This window comes from Microcaecilia unicolor, chromosome 3, assembly GCF_901765095.1.
Source record: "Microcaecilia unicolor chromosome 3, aMicUni1.1, whole genome shotgun sequence".
Taxonomy (NCBI): domain Eukaryota; kingdom Metazoa; phylum Chordata; class Amphibia; order Gymnophiona; family Siphonopidae; genus Microcaecilia; species Microcaecilia unicolor.
The window spans coordinates 307,866,175-307,890,514 of record NC_044033.1 but is presented as its reverse complement, the minus strand read 5'-3'; the positions used below and the strand labels follow the sequence as shown (position 1 = coordinate 307,890,514).

Sequence of the window (24,340 nt, the reverse complement as noted above, 5' to 3'; positions counted from 1 at the left end):
TCAAATCCCACTGCACCTCCTTGTGATCTTGGGCAGTCATGAAGTTACATGGCAATATTTCTAAATGAATAGAAAAAAATATTTTTTTCACTCAGCGGATAGTTACCATAAGCGCTGGAACTCATTGCCAGAGGACGCATTTTAAAGCTAAATTTCTCTTACAGTTATGTATTTTATTTTTATTGCAGTTTATTAAGAATTGTGTTTGCAAAGGTAGAGGTTTTTTGCCAATTAGGTGAATATTAACAAGTCAGCTCAATGCGCTGGATGAGAGACTTGAATGGCTAGATAAATTCTATTTGGGATGGGATTCAGAGGCTTTTCTCTCCACTTTATAAATATATCTATTAATAGCTAAATGAATACATTACAAATCACAGTAAAGATAGGAGAAGGTCAAGTACTTTACAAACACTCACTCCTTTATAAATATCTACTTCCAGTGTCTCATTATTGTTTGGAAACAGCTTAGAATGTGGACTGCTGTTATTCTTGCAAACCTCGTACTAAAAAAGGAAAGATACGTGTGATTACAAAAATTTTTCTTTTTGTGACAAAACAAGGTGCAAGTACAGTATATACAAACAGAATTCATATACACAGTGCTGAGAATATTTATGATCCCCAAGTTTTTACAATAATGCTTTTCTAAATTTGAATCTAGTCTTCTTATGCAACAAAAGAGTATACATTCAACAATATTGTGCCTTAAGAAGTACAAGATCTGAACAACCGGGCCGACATTCAAATGAACCTGTGTGTGCAGTAACAGCTGGTGCATGTATAAGTCTGAAAATCTATGAATAGCAAATCACTACATCAATAATGGTGTGCCAAAAACCAGCCCAACACTATCAGCTGAGGGGTGAAGCAAGGAAGGAGCCGCAAATTTATCCAGAAGCTTTCTTAGAGGGATCAAAGGAGGAAGCTACTGTCCGTGACACTCTTGTTTCCTTCATTTTCAAGTCTTGTAATGACAAAAGGAATCATTTACCAACAGTTAACATACACTAATGCTTTTAAATGTCCACTGTTTACCACAAGGTCCACTTTATGCAATAGGCCCTGCAGTAAACACACATTAATGGCATTGGCACATTAGTAAATGACTCCCTCAGAAAGGAGATTGAACCAGAAACAAATTTTTCTGTCTAAAAGCAAAGCACTACAGGTTTTACAGATACATCAGAAAATGTTTGATTCTGGTGTGGGGGCAATTTTTTCTAAGATACCCTTCAAATGTGAGACATGTTTTTTTATGATCCTACAAGTTTAGATCAGTATTAAGGTGTAGGCAAACTAAGCATATGCCTAGGACCCAAATGTAAAAAGGAGGCGAAGCAAGGTGTTCTTGTCAGTTATGCCTTAATACAGCTACATCTGAACTCCGTACAGAAAAAGGATCTCAGGTCATAGCTGCTGGGTCAGCAATATTTGTCTCCTGTGTCATCTGCTGATGCCATGCTTTGGTACTTTCTCTGTTAGCTGCCGCTGCTTGTGGGAGATGTGCTGGTACAAGAAGCATAAGTACTGGACTGTGGGGGAGACATGAACTGCACACAAAAAAAAATTGTATTGCAGTCGAGTTGCATGCATATACACCTGTACATGTGCTGGAATGCTATTCTGAGCATAAAATACTGACACTGCAAAACATTTATGCATAGAGCTGCATTGATTTGAGCGCGTGCAACTTGGGGTGTCAATCTGTGTACAAGACATAGCTTCCACTAGCGAGGACCTGTGTGCTCTGCTGTGCATTTTTGTGCAGGACCAATTTGCATATTTGATTATTGCACCAAGAAGCAAAACAATGGCATTTGTCTAGGAAGCCATGTGCTAACCATTGGCACACAGCTCTAAACAGTGTTTCTCCATGAGCTTCTCAGAGTGAAATGATTACCGAGATCAGCTATTTTCTTTCTTATATTGGTACTATATGAATTTCCCTTGTTTCGTTGAAATATTATTGAATTTGATTTTTTTAAAAATTCAAACATCTTATGTTTCTGGATTGTTTTAAAGGTTCCTTTGAGTATCCTCATCATATAAGCTCATTCGTGCAGTGCACTGGTCCCAAAAAAGTGCTCTCTCATGGAAGTGTCACCTTGGTCTTCTTTGTGGCATCTGATCTTGTATCTATGTAACTTGATTCTTGCAGGGTCCTTGGCCCTGCAAGCTAGCTGCAGCCATGCGCAAAGGCTGCCTGCGGCCTGCGTGGGCTTCTCCCTCTGACCCAGCTTCCTGTTTTCAGAAGGGGCCAACTGGGCCAGAGAGAAAGGTCCATGCAGGCTGCAGGCAGCCCTTGAGAACGGCTGCCGTTGGCTTGCAGGGCCGAAGACTTCAGTTTAGAAAAGGTGCATACAGGGGGTGGGGGGAGGCAGAGAGTCAGAGCCATAGGCAGGCCCGAGGGGGGCATAAGGCAAGCAGCACACATTTAATAAGGCACAACAGGTATGGGGTGTGGGTGGGGAGGGAGATATGCTGGACCAGAAGGGGGGAGGGGAATTGAGACACCACAGGCACAGTGGTTGGAGGTGGGGTGAGGGAGGGAACTGAGAGAGAACTGTGTGGAAGGGAGGGAGGGAACTGAGAGAGAACTGTGTGGAAGGGAGGGAGGGAACTGAGAGCCCTGGACAGGAACAAAACGGGAGAAAAGATGCTGGACTGTGCACAGCAGGAGGGGGAAATACAGAGAAATGCTAAACTGAGGGAGAGAAGAAGGAAAGTGGAAGGAGAAGAGAAAGCGAATGCTACATACCTGTAGAAGGTATTCTCCGAGGACAGCAGGCTGATTGTTCTCACTGATGGGTGACGTCCACGGCAGCCCCTCCAATCGGAAACTTCACTAGCAAAGTCCTTTGCTAGCCCTCGCGCGCCCGCGCGCACCGCGCATGCGCGGCCGTCTTCCCGCCCGAAACCGGCTCGAGCCGGCCAGTCCAGTATGTAGCAAGACAATACACTTCAAGGGAAGACACAACTCCAAAGGGGAGGCGGGCGGGTTGGTGAGAACAATCAGCCTGCTGTCCTCGGAGAATACCTTCTACAGGTATGTAGCATTCGCTTTCTCCGAGGACAAGCAGGCTGCTTGTTCTCACTGATGGGGTATCCCTAGCCCCCAGGCTCACTCAAAACAACAACCATGGTCAATTGGGCCTCGCAACGGCGAGGACATAACAGAGATTGACCTAAAAAATTTACCAACTAACTGGGAGTGTAGCCTGGAACAGAACAAACAGGGCCCTCGGGGGGTGGAGTTGGATCCTAAAGCCCAAACAGGTTCTGAAGAACTGACTGCCCGAACCGACTGTCGCGTCGGGTATCCTGCTGCAGGCAGTAATGGGATGTGAATGTGTGGACAGAAGCCCACGTCGCAGCTTTGCAAATTTCTTCAATGGAGGCTGACTTCAAGTGGGCTACCGACGCAGCCATGGCTCTAACATTATGAGCCGTGACATGACCCTCAAGAGCCAGCCCCGCCTGGGCGTAAGTGAAGGAAATGCAATCTGCTAGCCAATTGGATATGGTGCGTTTCCCTACAGCCACTCCCCTCCTATTGGGATCAAAAGAAACAAACAATTGGGCGGACTGTCTGTGGGGCTGTGTCCGCTCCAGGTAGAAGGCCAATGCTCTCTTGCAGTCCAATGTGTGCAGCTGACGTTCAGCAGGGCAGGAATGAGGACGGGGAAAGAATGTTGGCAAGACAATTGACTGGTTCAGATGGAACTCCGACACGACCTTTGGCAGGAACTTAGGGTGAGTGCGGAGGACTACTCTGTTGTGATGAAATTTAGTGTAAGGGGCCTGGGCTACCAGGGCCTGCAGCTCACTGACTCTACGAGCCGAAGTAACTGCCACCAAGAAAATGACCTTCCAGGTCAAGTACTTCGGATGGCATGAATCCAGTGGCTCAAAAGGAGGTTTCATCAGCTGGGTGAGAACGACATTGAGATCCCATGACACTGTAGGAGGCTTGACAGGGGGCTTTGACAAAAGCAAACCTCTCATGAAGCGAACAACTAAAGGCTGTCCTGAGATCGGCTTACCTTCCACTTGGTAATGGTATGCACTGATTGCACTAAGGTGAACTCTTACGGAGTTGGTCTTCAGACCAGACTCAGACAAGTGCAGAAGGTATTCAAGCAGGGTCTGTGTAGGACAAGAGCGAGGATCTAGGGCCTTGCTGTCACACCAGACGGCAAACCTCCTCCAATGAAAGAAGTAACTTCTCTTGGTGGAGTCTTTCCTGGAAGCAAGCAAGATGCGGGAGACACCCTCTGGCAGACCCAAAGAGGCAAAGTCTACGCCCTCAACATCCAGGCCGTGAGAGCCAGGGACTGGAGGTTGGGATGCAGAAGAGCCCCCTCGTCCTGCGTGATGAGGGTCGGAAAACACTCCAATCTCCACGGTTCTTCGGAGGATAACTCCAGAAGAAGGGGGAACCAGATCTGACGCGGCCAAAAGGGAGCAATCAGAATCATGGTGCCTCGGTCTTGCTTGAGTTTCAACAAAGTCTTCCCCACCAGAGGGATGGGAGGATAAGCATACAGGAGGCCCTCCCCCCAATCCAGGAGGAAGGCATCCGACGCCAGTCTGCCGTGGGCCTGAAGCCTGGAACAGAACTGAGGGACCTTGTGGTTCACTTGAGATGCGAAGAGATCCACCAGGGGGGTGCCCCACGCCTGGAAGATCTGTCGCACTACACGGGAATTTAGCGACCACTCGTGAGGTTGCATAATCCTGCTCAACCTGTCGGCCAGACTGTTGTTTACGCCTGCCAGATATGTGGCTTGGAGCACCATGCCTTGACGGCGAGCCCAGAGCCACATGCTGACGGCTTCCTGACACAGGGGGCGAGATCCGGTGCCCCCCTGCTTGTTGACATAGTACATGGCAACCTGATTGTCTGTCTGAATTTGGATAATTTGGTGGGACAGCCGATCTCTGAAAGCCTTCAGAGCGTTCCAGATCGCTCGCAACTCCAGAAGATTGATCTGTAGATCGCTTTCTTGGAGGGACCACCTTCCTTGGGTGTGAAGCCCATCGACATGAGCTCCCCATCCCAGGAGAGACGCATCCGTGGTCAGCACTTTTTGTGGCTGAGGAATTTGGAAGGGACGTCCCAGAGTCAAATTGGAGCAAATCGTCCACCAATACAGGGATTCGAGAAAACTCGTGGACAGGTGGATCACGTCCTCTAGACCCCCAGCGGCCTGATACCACTGGGAGGCTAGGGTCCATTGAGCAGATCTCATGTGAAGGCGGGCCATGGGAGTCACATGAACTGTGGAGGCCATGTGGCCCAGCAATCTCAACATCTGCCGAGCTGTGATCTGCTGGGACGCTCGCACCCGCGAGACGAGGGACAACAAGTTGTTGGCTCTCGCCTCTGGGAGATAGGCGCGAGCCGTCCGAGAATCCAGCAGGGCTCCGATGAATTCGAGTTTCTGCACTGGGAGAAGATGGGACTTTGGGTAATTTATCACAAACCCCAGTAGCTCCAGGAGGCGAATAGTCATCTGCATGGACTGCAGGGCTCCTGCCTCGGATGTGTTCTTCACCAGCCAATCGTCGAGATATGGGAACACGTGCACCCCCAGCCTGCGAAGCGCCGCTGCTACCACAGCTAGGCACTTTGTGAACACCCTGGGCGCAGAGGCGAGCCCAAAGGGTAGCACACAGTACTGGAAGTGGCGTGTGCCCAGCTGAAATCGCAGATACTGTCTGTGAGCTGGCAGTATCGGGATGTGTGTGTAGGCATCCTTCAAGTCCAGAGAGCATAGCCAATCGTTTTGCTGAATCATGGGGAGAAGGGTGCCCAGGGAAAGCATCCTGAACTTTTCTTTTATGAGATATTTGTTCAGGGCCCTTAGGTCTAGGATGGGACGCATCCCCCCTGTTTTCTTTTCCACAAGGAAGTACCTGGAATAGAATCCCAGCCCTTCTTGCCCGGATGGCACGGGCTCGACCGCATTGGCGCTGAGAAGGGCGGAGAGTTCCTCTGCAAGTACCTTCTTGTGCTGGAAGCTGTAAGACTGAGCTCCCGGTGGACAATTTGGAGGTTTTAAGGCCAAATTGAGGGTGTATCCCTGCCGGACTATTTGCAGAACCCACTGGTCGGAGGTTATGAGAGGCCACCTTTGGTGAAAAGCTTTCAACCTCCCCCCGACTGGCAGGTCGCCCGGCACGGACACTTGGATGTCGGCTATGCTCTGCTGGAGCCAGTCAAAAGCTCGCCCCTTGCTTTTGCTGGGGAGCCGCGGGGCCTTGCTGAGGCGCACGCTGCTGACGAGAGCGAGCGCGCTGGGGCTTAGCCTGGGCCACAGGCTGTCGGGAAGGAGGATTGTACCTACGCTTGCCAGAAGTATAGGGAACAGTCTTCCTTCCCCCGAAAAATCGTCTACCTGTAGAGGTAGAAGCTGAAGGCTGCCGGCGGGCGAACTTGTCGAATGCGGTGTCCCGCTGGTGGAGAGACTCTACCACCTGTTCGACTTTTTCGCCAAAAATGTTGTCCGCACGGCAAGGCGAGTCCGCAATCCGCTGCTGGAGTCTATTCTCCATGTCGGCGGCACGCAGCCATGAGAGCCTGCGCATCACCACACCTTGAGCAGCGGCCCTGGACGCAACATCAAAAGTGTCATAAACTCCTCTGGCCAGGAATTTTCTGCACGCCTTCAGCTGCCTGACCACCTCCTGAAAAGGCTTGGCTTGCTCGGGGGGAAGAGCATCAACCAAGCCCGCCAACTGCCGCACATTGTTCCGCATGTGGATGCTCGTGTAGAGCTGGTAAGACTGGATCTTGGACACGAGCATAGAGGAATGGTAGGCCTTCCTCCCAAAGGAGTCTAAGGTTCTAGCGTCTTTGCCCGGGGGCGCCGAAGCATGTTCCCTAGAACTCTTAGCCTTCTTTAGGGCCAGATCCACAACTCCAGAATCATGAGGCAACTGCGTGCGCATCAGCTCTGGGTCCCCATGGATCCGGTACTGGGACTCGATCTTCTTGGGGATGTGGGGATTACTTAATGGCTTGGTCCAGTTCGCAAGCAATGTCTTTTTCAGGACATGGTGCAAGGGAACAGTGGACGCTTCCTTAGGTGGAGAAGGATAGTCCAGGAGCTCAAACATTTCAGCCCTGGGCTCGTCCTCCACAACCACCGGGAAGGGGATGGCCGTAGACATCTCCCGGACAAAGGAGGCAAAAGACAGACTCTCGGGAGGAGAAAGCTGTCTCTCAGGAGAGGGAGTGGGATCAGACGGAAGACCCTCAGACTCCTCGTCAGAGAAATATCTGGGATCTTCCTCTTCCTCCCACGAGGCCTCACCCTCGGTGTCAGACACAAGTTCACGGACCTGTGTCTGCAACCTCGCCCTGCTCGACTCTGTGGAGCCACGTCCACGATGGGGGCGTCGAGAGGTAGACTCCCTGGCCCGCATCGGCGAAGCTCCCTCCGCCGACGTAGTCGGGGAGCCTTCCTGGGAGGTGGCCGCGGTCGGCACCGCACGTGGTACCGACGTCGGGGACCTCAACCTGGGCGATGGGCCAGCCGGCGCCACGCTCGACGGTACCGGAGGCGCAAGCACCGCCGGTACCGGAGGGGTAGGGCGCAACAGCTCTCCCAGAATCTCTGGGAGAACGGCCCGGAGGCTCTCGTTTAGAGTGGCTGCGGAGAAAGGCTGAGAGGTCGATGCAGGCGTCGACGTCAGAACCTGTTCCGGGCGTGGAGGCTGTTCCGGGCTGTCCAGAGCGGAGCGCATCGACACCTCCTGAACAGAGGGTGAGCGGTCCTCTCGGTGCCGATGCCTGCTGGGTGCCGAATCCCTCGGCGACCCAGAGCTCTCGGTGCCGACACGGGGAGGAGACCGGTGTCGATGCTTCTTCGATTTCTTCCGAAGCATGTCACCGGAGCTCCCCGGCACCGACGAGGAGGACGTCGAATCCATCCGTCGCTTCCTCGGGGCCGAGACTGAAGAAGGTCGATCTCGGGGGGGCTGTACCGCAGGAGCCCTCAGGGTAGGAGGAGACCCACCCGAGGGCTCACCGCCACCAGCAGGGGAATGGACAGCCCTCACCTGCACTCCACCCGATGCACCACCGTCCGACGACATCAGCAGACGAGGTCCTGGTACCACCGACGTCGATGCAGCTATCCGATGTCTCGGCGCCGATGCAGAGGCCCGATGCCTCGATGCACTCGATGCAGGGGCGGCCGAGGAAGATGGTCTGGACGCTGACGACGTCGATGCACTCGAAGATCCCGGTGCCGATGCCGACGAAGAGCCCGAGAACAACACGTTCCACTGGGCTAGTCTCGCTACCTGAGTCCGCCTTTGAAGCAGGGAACACAGACTACAGTTCTGAGGGCGGTGCTCGGCCCCCAGACACTGAAGACACGACGAGTGTCGATCAGTGAGCGAGATAACCCGGGCGCACTGGGTGCACTTCTTGAAGCCGCTGGAAGGCTTCGATGTCATGGGCGGAAAAATCACGCCGGCGAAATCAAAAGCCGAAATGGCGAAATTTGGAGCACCAAAATTTAGAGGGAGAAAAAATCTCGACCGAGGCCGAAAAGAGGCCTACCCCGACGACGAAAGAAAACTTACCGGGGCAAAAAAGCTAGAAGTACGGGGAGGATTTACACGAAACCCGGCGAGGGGTTTCCGGAGCACTTCCCGACTAGGACAAAGCTTTCCCGAAGGAAAAAAACACGTTCAAAACAAATTGGACGCGCGAGGTCGACTTTCCGGGGCTCGACACGGCGAAAACACGACCGTACCGAGTGCGGACAAAAGAAGACTGGCCGGCTCGAGCCGGTTTCGGGCGGGAAGACGGCCGCGCATGCGCGGTGCGCGCGGGCGCGCGAGGGCTAGCAAAGGACTTTGCTAGTGAAGTTTCCGATTGGAGGGGCTGCCGTGGACGTCACCCATCAGTGAGAACAAGCAGCCTGCTTGTCCTCGGAGAAAGGGAGATATGTTGGGCTCAGATGGAGAGAGAGAGAAAGAAAGAAAGAGAGAGAGGGAGGGAGGGGAAAGAAAGATAGTGGACCTGAGGTGGAGAGACTGGAGGCCTTAAGAAGCCTTCACTCGACCCTACTTGTCCCTCTAATTACCGACCCATCTCCCTCCTTCCTTTTCTCTCCAAATTACTTGAGCGTGCTGTTCACCACCACTGGCTAAATCCAGAGGTCAATATTCCATCCTCATTCTTCTTGATCTTTCCGCTGCTTTTGACACTGTCGATCACAGCATACTTCTCGATACCCTGTCCTCACTTGGATTCCAGGGCTCTGTCCTTTCCTGGTTCTCTTCCTACCTCTCCCTCCGCACCTTTAGTGTTCACTCTGGTGGATCCTCTTCTACTTCTATTCCTCTGCCTCTCGGCGTACCTCAGGGTTCTGTTCTTGGTCCCCTCCTCTTTTCTATCTACACTTCTTCCCTTGGCTCATTAATCTCATCCCATGGCTTTTCCTACCATCTCTATGCTGATGACTCCCAAATCTACCTTTCTACCCCTGATATCTCACCTTGCATCCAAACCAAAGTTTCAGCGTGCTTGTCTGACATTGCTGTCTGGATGTCTCAACGCCACCTGAAATTAAATATGACCAAAACCAAGCTTCTCATTTCCCCCCCCCCCCCCAAACCCACCTCCCCGCTCCCCCCGTTTTCTATTTCTGTTGATGGCTCTCTCATTCTCCCTGTCTCCTCAGCTCAACACCTTGGGGTCATCTTTGACTCTTCTCTCTCCTTCTCTGCTCATATCCAGCAGATTGCCAAGACCTGTCGTTTCTTTCTTTACAACATCCGTAAAATCCGCCCCTTTCTTTCCGAGCACTCTACAAAAACCCTCATCCACACCCTTGTCACCTCTCGTTTAGACTACTGCAATCTGCTTCTTGCTGGCCTCCCACTTAGTCACCTCTCCCCTCTCCAGTCGGTTCAAAACTCTGCTGCCCGTCTCATCTTCCGCCAGGGTCGCTTTACTCATACTACCCCTCTCCTCAAGACCCTTCACTGGCTCCCTATCCGTTTTCGCATCCTGTTCAAACTTCTTCTACTAACCTATAAATGTACTCACTCTGCTGCTCCCCAGTATCTCTCCACACTCGTCCTTCCCTACACCCCTTCCCGTGCACTCCACTCCATGGATAAATCCTTCTTATCTGTTCCCTTCTCCACTACTGCCAACTCCAGACTTCGCGCCTTCTGTCTCGCTGCACCCTACGCCTGGAATAAACTTCCTGAGCCCCTACGTCTTGCCCCATCCTTGGCCACCTTTAAATCTAGACTGAAAGCCCACCTCTTTAACATTGCTTTTGACTCGTAACCACTCGCCTCCACCTACCCTCCTCTCTTCCTTCCCGTTCACATTAATTGATTTGATTACTTTATTTATTTTTTGTCTATTAGATTGTAAGCTCTTTGAGCAGGGACTGTCTTGTTTGTGCAGCGCTGCATATGCCTTGTAGCGCTATAGAAATGCTAAATAGTAGTAGTAAGGAAGAAAAAGTGGTGCTGGACTTGGGGGGGGGGGGAGAAAAAGTGGTGTTGGTCTTGGGGGGGGGGGAGAAAGAGAGAGAGAGAGAGATGGACCTGGAGGCAACAAAAAGGAAGATATTGGGCTTTTAATCAGTGGCACAGCTTTGGGGGGGGGGCTCTCCCACCTTGGGCTCAGGCCCCCTCCAAAGCTGCACTACCTGTTCAACAGCTGGTGGGATAGATGAAGCCCCACAAGCCAAACAAATCCGCTGATTGTGTCACCCCCTTCCTTTTCTTACTGCCTCAGGAGTGAGAAAGTCAGCGGCATGCCTCCAGCCACCAAACTTTGCACTCCCTAAGCATACTCAGTTCATGCATGAACTGAGCATGCTCAGTGAGTGCCAGCATTGGCAGCTGGAGGCATGCCACTGACTTCCTTGCTCTTGAGGCAGTAAGAGGAGGAAGGGGGCAGCTTTAGCACAGAATGTCTTCTACTGGTGGAGCCTCAGCATCCCCACCATGATATCTAATGTGGTGGAGGGGAGGGAGAGGAAATGCATGGCCCCTCCATGTCCCCCCCCCCCCCCCCCATATGGACTGCTGGCAATTAAAAATTTTAATCAAAATGCAACATTAATTATTTTATCTACTGCTTAGCACAGAACCATTAAAGTCGTGGGGAAGGGAATGGGTCTTCTATTGCATGTTACTTTTGAGTGGTCACTTGCACTGGTACACTGTATTGCACGACCATGTGTAACTTATTTTTGACAAAAAAAGAAAAAAAAGAGAGGCATCTAAGAGCACTGAAATACAGTTTACACCAATACAACATTGTGTGTGACTTACCACCTGACTGTTTGACCGGCCAAAGAATGCTTCAGCAAACACTGAGACTACAAAGACATTGATGATGAAAGACACAAAGAGAGCAATGCTGGACTCAATAAAGAAATACTTATTGGCTTCTCTCACTTCTTTTTTGTTTGCACGATTCACTTCCCTAGACTGGAAAGAGATAAGTTGGTTATTGAGAATTTGATTCTTTTTAAAATTGATTTTAACAGATAGGTACATCAAAACACATCTTGGAATCAGAAAACAAAGAACCTATAAGGTAAATCAATATAAGTGTTTTGGAAAGATAAGTTTAACATCAATGTGGCAGAGAACAATAGATGGGGAAAAGGAGAAAGGATGTACAAGACAGCTCCCTGTTGAGGATGGAGTTAAGCTATATATGGCTGCTCCCTGGTGACAGCTGAATAAAGAAATGGACAGGAGGGTGCTAGGAAGAAGTGGGGCACATAATGATGGCTCCCTGACAGAGCACTGTACAGGAAGACAAAAGGAAAGAAGACTTGCACCAAAGCATAAATGGTAAAATTGTGTTACCTTGACCAGTGCAGAATGGAGGTACATGTTATGCGGCATTATGACAGCTCCCACAATCCCCACAGCTTGCTCAAGCTGAGGTGGCCCACAGCCTTGACAATATGGAACAAACATGCCCTTTAATAGTTCACCCTGGTTTGGTCTCACTCTTACATACTGTAAAAGAACAAACAGAGCTGTTGATAACATAAGAATTTCTGTCTCAAAATGATGAAAGAAATCCACAAAATGAGGCACGGCTTTCTGTAGGATGCAGAAGGGCCTAGCAGAGTGGGGAAATGCATGCCTTTCATAGGCCCCAAAACTCACTGACAACCTACAGCCACCACACTCTCCTATACAACAGGCCCCAGCAGTTTCCCAGCCTTGGGAGAGAGCTGGTCTAGAGAAGGAAAAAGATCCACCCATCTGACCCAGCAACCTTCTACTAATCGCCCATGCTACAAATATATTTTTATACCAAGGAGGTGTGATCACCACAAGGCCTAGTGTAGTGGCACCTTCCTAAATACAATCTTGAAATCAGGACTTCAGTTACTGATTTTTACTCAGCAATTTCTTGCAAAGTAATTATTTTTTTTTAACTACCATCTTTTTTTTCTGACCCTCTGGTCTTCTATTTCAAATCAGTACCAGTTCCCCTTCATTTCATATTCACCTAAAATTCTTTCCCACATGAAGCCTAGCCATGGCTCTGACACTTCTCAGACTAGTAGGAACATATCCATTTTTGAGCATGCCACTGTTGAACAATGGCTGGGATATTTCCCTGCAGGGAAGGGGGAGAAAGGCAAAGATAACTGCATTTGCAGCAGACCCAATTCCAGCCAGTCCTCCAAGCCCCTCCTCTTTCCCCTCTCCTTTTTTAATGATTGTAATTTCCTTTTCTTTCAATTTGATTGTGAACTGCTCTGCAGCATCCTGGTGTGATTAGTAATATATCAACTGTCTGCAATAAATAAATACAACCCAGGTTCTGCCCCATGGCATAACACTTGCACAGAGTCATCAAGCTGGCCTAGGTGATTAGTCTCATCTTTACAAACAAAAATTTCTCTAATTGTTCAAAAATTAAACATTTTACCTTTCAGTCTGTTTTCTTTTTTTCTGACTGTGCAAAATATTAAAAGGGTTATTTTTCCTCAAACTCAACTAAAGAGACATAACGTGGAAAAAAGTTCATACCTTTGGCCTAACCCTCCTTCCAGAGGTTTTAATACCCAGTTTAATTCAAACAATACCACTGTATCATTGGCTTCCCAAGCTACATTCTGAAGATAACAATTTGCAACTGCTTTGGTAAGTGATGATGGCTAATTTTATGCACATTAAACAAAGTCAGTTACTGATGCAGCATTACCTCGTATCCAAATGTTACAGCCATGATTGTAATGAGAAAACCAAATAAAGCTTCCAGCTTTCGTAAACCTAAAGGAGATAATAGCTGACTGTAAATTTATTCCAATGAAGGTTTTAGAATTGAGAAGTACATGCACATCTTCACTTAAATGCTACTAAGGTAAGATATTTACACATAATCAGATATGTTTACTACCTCTATAACAGCTGCACATTGAACAGTCCCACTGGAATCAAAATACCTGACACAGTACATTCCCCGGCAGAGAGGCAGCTTTTAAGGATGGCATGTAAGACACTTAGGGGATAATTCTTATAGCTTGCTCCTTCTCTCAAGGTATGAGGGGGTGGGTCAGCTGGGTGAGAAAGCTAAATTACTTACCTGTAGCAGGTGTTATCCGAAGATAGAAGGCATATATTCACAAATATGGGTGACATGATCCAGAGAGCCCGGTGTGGATGCTGCCAAGTGCACTGTCATTTGAGGCAGTGCCCCCACCACACATGCACAGGTGTCTTCCCACCTGACACACGAGCATAGGCCCAGCAGTACAGTGTTAAAGCTAAGAAGACAACTCCAAAGGGAGGCGGGAGGAATGTGAGAATATATACCTGCTGACCTTGGAGAACACCTGTTACAGTAAGTAACTTAGCTTTCTCCAAGGACAAGCAGGCATAATATTCTTATATATGGGACTCAACAGCTACCAGGCTCACAGGAAAGATGAATTTTTTGTAACTAAGTAGATAGTCAGCCTGGTGGAAATAATGGGCCAGATGATAGAGTTGGATTTTATACAGTAAAAAGATTCTGCAGGACTCCTTATCCAAACCAGCTATCCCGCTAAGAATACTGGTCCAGACAGTAGTGAAGGTGTGGACAGAAGACCACGTAGCCACATTGCAAATTTAAAATTGCATATTTAGTTCATATAAAAGTATTTATGGGAAGAACTTGATTATGGTGGGCCAAGTGTTGCCACCTTTGGGAGTCAGAGGATAATTGAGGAGTTGAAAAATATATAACACTAGATATACCAATTGTAAGGAATTTTAAGTTTGGGAACATTCTCTCTCTAGGATCCTAAGGTTTGGAATTCTATTCCAATCTCTTTACGGACTATTGCTAACTATAGTTTATTCCAGAAAGTTCTAAAATCACATCTTTTTCAACCTACTGAATATTAGAAGTTTTGTTCAAAAATGTTATTCGTATCCGATTACGATATTCTCTTGATTGTCAACCACTTTGCAGGCACTGTTAAAGGTGGTATAGAAGTATCAATATAGAATAGAATAGAGGCAGAGCAGAAATGGGTTACTGAAACTGCCATGGCTCCAGGGCCGTGCCGACACGGAAAGCGAGGTAAGCAACGCAGGGGGGCGCCGACCTCTAGAGGGCGCCACTCACTTGCAAAATCTTTTACCTGACGTTGTGATTCTCCTCTCTCCCCTGCCCTTCCCGCATCAGGAAGTGAAGGTAGCCCAGCAGTGCTGAGACAGACACGCTGCTCTGCTAAAGCTGCTTCAAAGAGTACAACCAGCAGCTATTTATGGCTTTGGTGTGTGAACAACTTTCATTCAGGGTGAGCTGGAACAACATTCAAATTAAAGAGAACAGGTTTGGAGGCAGGTGTGCAAGTGAGACTGGGGAGAAATAAAAAATAAATAGTGTAATTGTTATCTGTAAGTGGTTCAAAGTTTTTGTTTTTTGAGCATGTACACTGAGAGGAGGGCGTGACTGCAATGATGTGTACATAATTATCATAGCTACAGCTAAAATCCATTTAATTGGCTGAGGTTCAAAGAGGAAGTTTAGCTAACGTATAGTGTAGAATAGCTGGTAAGTAAAAATCTGATTGCTTTTTTTGTGTGTTTGTTTTTATATAAAACATTCTGCTTGGATAGGGAGAGTTTGTGATACCTGAAAATACATTTTGCTTTAATGAAATTGCTAAACTTTAGAGTCAGAGACTTATCAATGAGGGATACATACAGTGGAAAGGAAGCCCTGGAAACAGAGTTAAGAGGACAGATACCAGCAACAGAATCAGATATTGGGCCAGCATGATCAGAAAAAGAAAGTCACCAGCCAACAAAGGTAGAAAAAAATTGTTTTATTTTCATTTTAGTGTTTGGAATATGTCCACTTTGAGAATTTACATCTGCTATCTTATTTTGCAATGTATAGCAGTCTCCAAGAGACTGGGCTCCCAGTGAGCCAGGGAGGTCAGACTGTGTAAATGAGATGAAGAGACCCCCCCCCCCCCCCCCCACTGTAACAAAGACAGGAACATGCATAATCAAAGCTTAGGTCTCTGCAGTTACAAGGGCTGGCCATTCCTAATTATGCTAATAGTTTTTAATAAGCTAAGTCCCACTGAAAAGCCTCTTTATAAAGGCAGTGCTTTCTCTGGAGAGCAGTGTTAAGAAACAGCAGGAATTGTGTTTATTTTTTTAAACTGCTTTCCTGTGTAAGCTAATTTACAGTTTCTAGTATATGCTTGACATTGAAGGGTGTGGTAGACCCTTTTGTCAGGTCTGGCTGGGCCTGTAGTTTTCAGTCTAAAGGAAAGACAGGTAGCAATGGAGAAACATCTAATGAAGAAGCGAGACGGGGGGGGGGCACCAACTGATAGTCTGCAGGGGGGCACCAGAGACCCTTGGCACGGCCCTGCATGGCTCTTATATTATGAGCAGTCACCCAGCAATAGAGTCAGCCCAGACTGAGTATACATATAGAAGATAGTCAGCCAACCAACCAAGCAGAGATTGTATGCTTGGTGATGGGAATTCCTAATCTGTTCAATATCAAAGGTTACAAATAGATGGGAGAAATTTCTGATGAGGTTTTGTTTGTTCTAAATAGACTAAATGTGCTGTAGCATACTAGGGTATGCAGTGTTGCTTCTTTAGGATGAGAATGTGGTTTAGGAAAGAAGACAGGTAGTACAATTGAGATAAAACTCAGCAACCACCTTTCAGAGGAATTTGGAATGGGTTCGGAGTAGAACCTGGTGTAAGGTAGATCTGCCACAAGGGCTTGAAGCTCACTGACTCTTCTGGTAGAAATACGAGTTATTAAGAACAGTACTTCATAAATAAGGAACTTCAGAAAACAGGAACGAAGTGGTTCGAACAAACGTTTCATAAGAGAAGTGAGGAAGACATTGAGATCTTACGCCACTGGAGGTTATTTGAAAGGAGTTTCATGTGAAATAAACCATTCATGAACATAATCATCAAGGGATGAACTGAAATTGGCTTGTAAATTTTAGTATGAAAAGCACTGGTAGCACTCAAATGCAGTCTGAATTAGTTTTGAGTTCAGAATTTGAAAAATGGAGGAGGGACTGCATAAGGATAGGTAAAGAGCATGTAGTAGGGTCCAGCAACCTAGTTAAACACCACAGAGAGAATCATTTCCACTTTAAATGGTAACATTTTCTTGTGGAAGGTTTTCTGAAGGCAAGACATATTGTAGAGATTTTGTGAGGAAGGTTCAATGAACACAGATCTATGTCGTCAGGTATCAAAGCTGTGAGGGCCAGAGAGTGAGGGTATGGATGAAGGAGGGATCCTTTGTTCTATGTTCCAAGGATGACAATGCTAGGAAAAGAGGGAACCAGATTTGACAAGGTCAGTAGGGAGCAATTAGAATCATGGTCCCTTGGTCTTGATGTAGTTTGATTAGTTTTTTCCCTATGAGAGGCAGTGGGGGAAAAGTGTAAAGGAGATCCATCCCCTAGTGGAGTAAGAAGGCATCTGGGGCTATGCAGTTGGGAGCACACAGTCTGAAACAAAAGCAGGGAAGCTTGTTGTTCTCAGGAGAAACAAAACAGTCTACCACTTGGGTTTCCCACTGCTGGACTACTTGATGAACAACTGTGGAGATAAGACCATTAGTGAGGTTGAAGGACTCTGCTAAGTTTGTCTGTTATGGCATTCTGTTTTCTGGCTAAACAGCTCTTAGAAAGATGTTTCGAGAAGTCGTCCAAGTCCAAATTTGAATTGTTTGGTGACAGAGGAGGTAAGATCCGGTTCCTCCTTATTTGTTCATAATATATAGTTGCTTGATTGTGCAAACTAGTATAACAGGATATGATTCTGGAAGGTTTTGAGAGAATTCCATACAGCTCACAATTCCAGGAGATTGATAGAATGACATTGCTCTCGTGAAGGGCAAGAACCCTGTGTATGGAGCTCCCCAACCCATCATTGAAGCATCTGTAGAAGGGGTAGGAATGGAAGTCCTCGGAGTAAGATTGTTGGATAGCACCCACCACTGTATAGAGTTGTGGAGCTGTGGAGTTATTTGGAATCAAGCAGATAGTAATCCCGTGGCTTGGGACCACTGAGAGGAGTGTCCACTGAGGAATATGAAAGCGAAGTTGAGCTAATGGTACTACATGGACTGTTGAAGCCACATGACCAAGGAAGCAGAGCATTTAACGAGCAGATACAAGTAGACCAGGATACCTGAGTGGCGAGATGTAGTATATTGTTCGCCCTCAGTTGAGGAAGGAATGCAAGACCTCGAGTTTTGTCGAGGAGTGCCCCTATGAACTCTAAAGTCTATATTGGCTGAAGATGTGATTTGGGGTAGCTGATGACAAATCCGAGGAGTTCTAGTAGTCTTATTGTAGACTGAATGGAAGCGCTAGCAGACTCCTGAGAGAGAAGATGTGGACGCCCCCCCTGTAAAGCATTGCAGCTACTACTACTAGACGCTTTGTGAAGACTTGAGGAGGCGAGGCCAAGCCAAACAGTAAGACTTTGTACTGATAGTGCAGAGCTCCACAGCAAAAGCAGAGGAATTTTCTGTGTGCAGGGAGAATATATATATACTTGGGTATATGCCTCCTTGAGGTCTAATAAGCCAATCATTCAGTTGTATCATGGGAAGTACTGACCCCAGAAATACCATGCAAAATTTCTTAGGAGAAACTGTTCAGGTCTCGTAGATTGAGAATCAGACATACTCCTGTTTTTTTTTTTTCAGAATGAGAAATATCTGGAGTAGAACTCTCGACCCCTGTCTGGTGGAGGAACTGTTTGTACTGCATTCTGCAGGAGAAGAGAAGAGCACTCCTCTCAAAGTGAACTCATTTAGAGGGAGCTGAAATGAGACTCTCTTGGTGGATGGTCCTGTCGCTTCTTCCTCTATAACATTAGCAAAATTCGCCTTTTCCTCTCTCAGCACACCACCCAAACTCTCATCCACTCTCTCATTACCTCTCGCCTTGACTACTGCAACCTACTCCTCACTGGGCTCCCACTTTGCCATCTATCCCCCCTACAGTCCGTTCAGAACTCTGCTGCACGTCTTATCTTCCGCCTGGACCGATATATACTCATATCACCCCTCTCCTCAAATCACTTCACTGGCTTCCGATCAGGTACCACATACAGTTCAAGCTTCTCCTACTAACCTACAAATGCACTCGATCTGCAGCCCCTCCTTACCTCTCTACCCTCATCTCCCCTTTTACGTTCCTACCCGTAACCTCCGCTCTCAATACAAATCCCTCCTTTCAGTACCCTTCTCCACCACCGCCAACTCCAGGCTCCGCCCTTTCTGCCTCGCCTCACCCCATGCTTGGAATAAACTCCCTGACCCCATATGCCAGGCCCCCTCCCTGCCCATCTTCAAATCCTTGCTCAAAGCCCACCTCTTCAATGTCACCTTCGGCACCTAACCACTATACCACTAGATTCAAGTAATCTAGACTGCCCTAACTTAACATTTCATCCTTTAGATTGTAAGCTCCATTGAGCAGGGACTCTCCTTTTTGTTAAACTGTACAGCGCTGCGTAACCCTAGTAGCACTCTAGAAATGTTAAGTAGTAGTAGTAGTGGTCTTTTTCACCAATACAGCTGTGTTGAATGGTATGTAGGACCCATCAATTGGAGGTTATGAGAAGTCATCTCTGTTGGAAAAGAACAAGTGTCCCTCTGTCAGGTAGGTCATTTGGCATGGACAACTGTACTGTGGCAATGCTTTCTAGGAAGGAGTTAAAAAATTAGGTTGTTTAGATTGAGAGGGCATTTGGGATTTTTGTCCCTGCTGCTGTCTTGGACATGAGCATTGGGGTGTAGTCGGTGTTGGGGTGTAGTCGGTGTAGGGGTGTAACAACGCTTAGATATACAGTAGCTGGAACCTTGATATTCTCCCCGAAATCATCTAGTCAAAGAAAAAGCAGTAGTAGTCCTAAGCCTAGATAGAGATTCTCTACTGTATCGGTATTTATTTATTTATTTATTTTAATTAGGTCGTCCACCTCCTCAACTTTGTCACCAAACAAGTTTTCTCCACGACAAGGGGCATCTGCTAGATGCTCCTGGGACAGCAGATTCAAGGTCAGAGACTCTGAGCCAGGATAAGTGGTGGATTGCTACTGCTAAGACAGAGATACCTAAGGAAACAAAGACATCAAAGGCCAGCATCTCGCAAGATATTTACAACAGTCTAGAAGTTTTCTGTGAAGCTTTTGGAATAATTCTTGTTTATCAGAGAGAAGGAATTTTGCAAAAAACCCCAGAATACTCTGTATTATAAATTTTAAGTAAATGGTGGAATAAAGTTGATAATCCAAAATACGATTGGTTAGCTTTGATGCTTAAAAAGTTTTTCTGTCAAAAGAATAATGTTCTTACTTCTATACCTGGAGGAGCAGAAACATGATATCTTGCACTGTGAGTGTGTTTTAAAGCGGACTGTACCAACAAAGAATGATGTGTTTTCTCAAACCCTGCACATTTCTGCATTTTATACATTGTGTCAATTTTCTTTAGGGCAATCTGAACTGTCAGAGGGGTCTACCAGTTTTTTTAGCAAGGTACTTTACATAACAGAATAGAGAGGGATCTGTAATATCCTCTCTCTTGGTGGACAGTCATAATCTAGAACTTCAAAAAGTTCTGAAAGGGGTTCTTCCTCTGTCTCTAGTTTAAAAGTTATAGCTTCAGCCATCTCATGGATCAGAAAAGATATACTTTCTGGGGGAAGCTTATATCTCTGAGGTGGCAGAGAAGGATCAGATGGAATGCCATGAGACTCCTCATCTGAGAGGTCATGTGGATCCTGATCTGTCTCCCAGGAGAGATACAAGTTGACCCTTCCAAGTACTGCTCATAAGTAGTACAGAGAACAGAGCGTCGACCAGAAAGTTGACTTTGCATTGAGGTACTTCGAGGAACATGAACTTCGGAAGGTGGAGAAAGCTCGTCTGCCGATGATGATGCATGCATCGGCTGGATGTGGGCTGCCCCGAACGGTTGACATCTAGCCGGTGTACAGGACTTCTCCTGTGACTGTATCTCCAATGTATCCACAAGCTGGGCTGAGGTTGGCGCAAGCACCTTGTAAGCTATACAGACTGCAATTGCAGTAGCCCTGAAAGCTCTTCTTTGAGCATAGTCCGGATTTCCTCATGAAGGTACCGGCTGAAAAAGCAGTGTGGACACAGCCTGAGAGATAGCCTGTACAGGTGAAGATCTGAAAGACCTCGAAGGCTCTCAATGTGATATGAGCTGGAGAGAAAGAGAGCGGTCACTGCGGCACGAATGCTTCCGTGCATTGAGAACATCGATGCTGGGGAGGTATGGGCCATGTGTCTGGATGGAAAACAATTGCGATGCTTCTTAGGCATTTTGCTCTACAGGACCCTCAATGCACGTAGCACCGATAACAAGGACATAGAGTCCTGACATGATCGCGGCATCAAGTCCGATGTAGCACCCTCTTGATGTTGCATGGGTGCACCCGATGTCAATTCCACATTGAGTACCGAGTTTCTTGCCATGCTCAATGTGGATACCAATGTCGATTCAGAACCAAACGTTTTTCACACTTTAGTCTGCGGGCATTAAGGGACCTCGCTTAAATACGATGGCAGAGATTACAGCAAATGTCTCGGTGGTCTGGACTTAGGCGATAAACACACCAATTCTGGGGGTCTTTGCCTGAAATAGTCTTATTGTATCAAGTACACTTCTTAAAGCCACTTGGCACCCTCAATAACATGGAGAGAAAAACGACCAACGCAAGGTCAAAAGGTTCTGTAGCCCAAGGAGCTCAAGTAATTCTGTAACCCCAAAAAAGTTGAAGCTTCCCAGGCAGGGCCGCCGAGGGGGGGGGGGGGGCAAAATTCCCCAGGCCCGGGCCTCCAAGGGGGGCCGGCGCCAGGATCAGGCGGCCGGAACTGCAGTCCCCGGTCTCACCTGCCTGCCTCCATGGCTCCGGGCCCCCTTCATTTAAAGCAGCAGTCGCAGATCGCCTCTCTTCTGGCCTTCCCTCCCTGTATCCCGCCCTCGCGGAAACCGGAAGTTACATCAGATAAGGGCGGGACACAGGGAGGGAAGGCCAGAAGAGACGCGATCTGCGACTGCCGCTTTGAATGAAGGGGGCCCGGAGCCATGGAGGCAGGCAGGTGAGACCGCAGACTACAGCGGCGGGGGGAGCGACGGGTGGGGGGGGACAGCCTTGCCCCGGGCCCGGCCTAGTCTCTCAGCGGCCCTGTTCCCAGGTAGGAAAAAAGGGCTCAGAGGCCCTTGGGCTGAAAATCGGAAAATAAAAATAAATAAATAAAGTATAAAAAAATGAGTAAACTAGATAAATTATGACAGAAAACGATAAAATATGAAGAAAATATATCCTGAAAAAGGGAAAGCACCAAAAAGGCAAAAGGTTTTCACGCTGAGATTAAAAACACAACCTCTCTATGCTGCAGAAAACGAAAAACTGCTGGTCCTGCACCCCACCCATGTGTGGTGGGGAACTGCCTCAAAGATTTAAAGTGACAGTGCACTTTGCAGTGTCTGCACCAGGCTCCATGGATCACGTCATCTATATGTGAGATTATGATGCCTGCTTGTCCTCAGAAAAAAGGGAGGTGCTACTAGAAGCCAGGGGTTTAAGCTTTATTAAATCAGGAATAAAGAGGTTGGGTCAAGGGAGCCTCTAAGCAACCAGAAGGTGTTTGAAGTTCGGATAGTGGGGGATCAGGGAAGCATGGAGGAGGGCTGATGCAAAATGGTAATCTGGCATGGGGGCAGCGGGGTGAGGAGGTGCCAGTAGAGACCCATTACTCTCAACCAACACTTCTACCGTGTCCCAGACCTGGCAGAAATTTTTCCTGCATTAACAGTATGGCCAAACTTTTGTTTCATTTATTTATATTTAATCTTTCATGCCACAGAATTGCTAACCACCGCATGTTTTTCATACAAACACCTGAACTGAAACGCTTTCTGCATTGGTCCCTTATTTTTTAACTATGTATTTCTATTGTCTATACTGTTGGGTTAAAGAAGCCTTCCATGCTTTCCATAGTGTTAAAGGGACATTTATCAGTGAACCTGCAAAAGCAGCACAAAGACTATGTATATACATGGTCTCAATACATCTCGTAAATGAAAACTTTTTTTTTTTAAAGAGGCGGAGCGCTTACCAATGGGGATAGGTTTTATACAGGAGACACATTTTAAAGCCTGCTTCTGAGCACCTTCTGCACCATAAAAAAAATCCTCATCTCTACTTGGCGTCTAATCGCTCTAATAACACGAATACTGGGGTGGGGATAGTTTTGCACATACATTTGCTTCTGAGGTGCAGGATGGGGTGAAAGATGTCAGGGGACGATATCTTCTTTTAAGAGTGAAGTTGGGAAACTTTCTTTATACATTGGTCAATATATATGCTCCTAATTCGGAGCAGAAAAAGTGTTTTTCTAGGAGATAATAAGTTGATTGCATCCAAGTTGGAGGGATCTTGATTCTTGGAGGCAACTTTAATCTGATGCCTGATCCAGCTTTGGATAACTCCAATCCAGGGGTCCACTATGGAACTGCAAATAGAAAGCAGCTTAAAAGTGTTATATTCCACATGGGATCTGGTGGACCCCCTGAAGGCATTATCACCCAGGGCATCGTGACTATACCTGTCACTCAGGGGTCCACAACTCATTCTCGCATAGATTGCTGGGGGCGGGGGGGGGGGGGTTGATAAATCTATTCTTCTGCAGGTTCGGGCATGGTCTGATTATGCTCCCATTTGTATCTCTCTTCAGGAGATCTGAGAGAGACATGGCACTCAGTACTGGAGTTTGATGATGGCCTCCTAGTGGATCCACAAAATATCACCCATTTGGAGGGAGCCCTTAAGGAATATATTGAGTTTAATGACCAACCAGGGATTGCTCCTAGTTATTTTGAGATGGAATAAAAGCTGTTTTGAGAGGAGTCACGTGACGCTATGGTGAAGAGAAGTCGCAGGTGAACTTCTCTCCGAAGCCTGCCTGATAATCCCCATATCTGCAGGAGAATCGAACCCCTCGAACCCCTCTAACCTGCAATAATCGCTAGAGAAAGACTCAGTGCAAATATCTGGCCAAGCAGAACGAGCAAAAAATTGGACATGGCGACGAAATCAGCTCAAAAAGAAAGGCAGAGGGGAAAGGCGGCCGAAGACAAAATGGCGACGGCTTTCCCCGAAACAAGCCCATCAGTATCTTCGGCGTGGGTGGCTGAGATCACCTCCGAACTAACGGGGGTGATGGAAGACCTATTAGACCGTTGGCTGATCCCACTTGACCAAAAGTTGGATACTAAACTGGAAAAGCTGAACACGAAAATAGAGGATTTGACCAAGGAATGCATAGCGTTCCAAACTACAGTCAGTGAAGTGGAAAACAGACTGACGGGAGTGGAAGACTCTCAAAAAACTTTTCAGAAAAAAATATCGGACCTGGAATTTAAAATTGAAGACCTGGAAAACCGCTCCAGGCGGAATAACATCCGCTTGGTAGGCTTACCTGAAGCGCTCGGTGGAAGACAGTTGGAGAGGGTCCTAGAACAATGGCTGACCAAAAGTATTGAATTTCGAGCAGAGCTTGGACCCTTAAGAATTGAACGCGCGCACCGGTTAGGAGTTCGCCAGATGAACGCTGTTAAGCCACGAGTGATTATCTGCAGAGTGCTCAATTTTATGCACAAGCAATATATATTACAGGCAGCAAGATCGAATAATTCTCTGACTTATGAAAAAGTAAAAATACTCTGCTTTCAAGATTACTCAGCAGGAATTGCAGCCAAGAGAAAAGCTGTTTT

The 24,340-nt window shown here is 47.3% G+C and overlaps 1 protein-coding gene across 3 annotated transcripts in view; it reads right to left on the bottom strand.

The window, feature by feature from the left end:
• SLC11A2 (solute carrier family 11 member 2) overlaps window positions 1-24,340 on the bottom strand; it is a 319,640-nt gene that overhangs the window by 102,986 nt on the left and 192,314 nt on the right. For all 3 annotated transcript variants that reach the window (XM_030198289.1, XM_030198288.1, XM_030198291.1), the window contains 4 exons: window positions 13,232-13,299; window positions 11,872-12,027; window positions 11,326-11,484; window positions 420-506 (listed from right to left, as the gene is read on the bottom strand). In XM_030198289.1, the coding sequence (XP_030054149.1) occupies window positions 420-506; window positions 11,326-11,484; window positions 11,872-12,027; window positions 13,232-13,299 (470 nt within the window). The remainder of the gene's footprint in view (window positions 1-419; window positions 507-11,325; window positions 11,485-11,871; window positions 12,028-13,231; window positions 13,300-24,340) is intronic.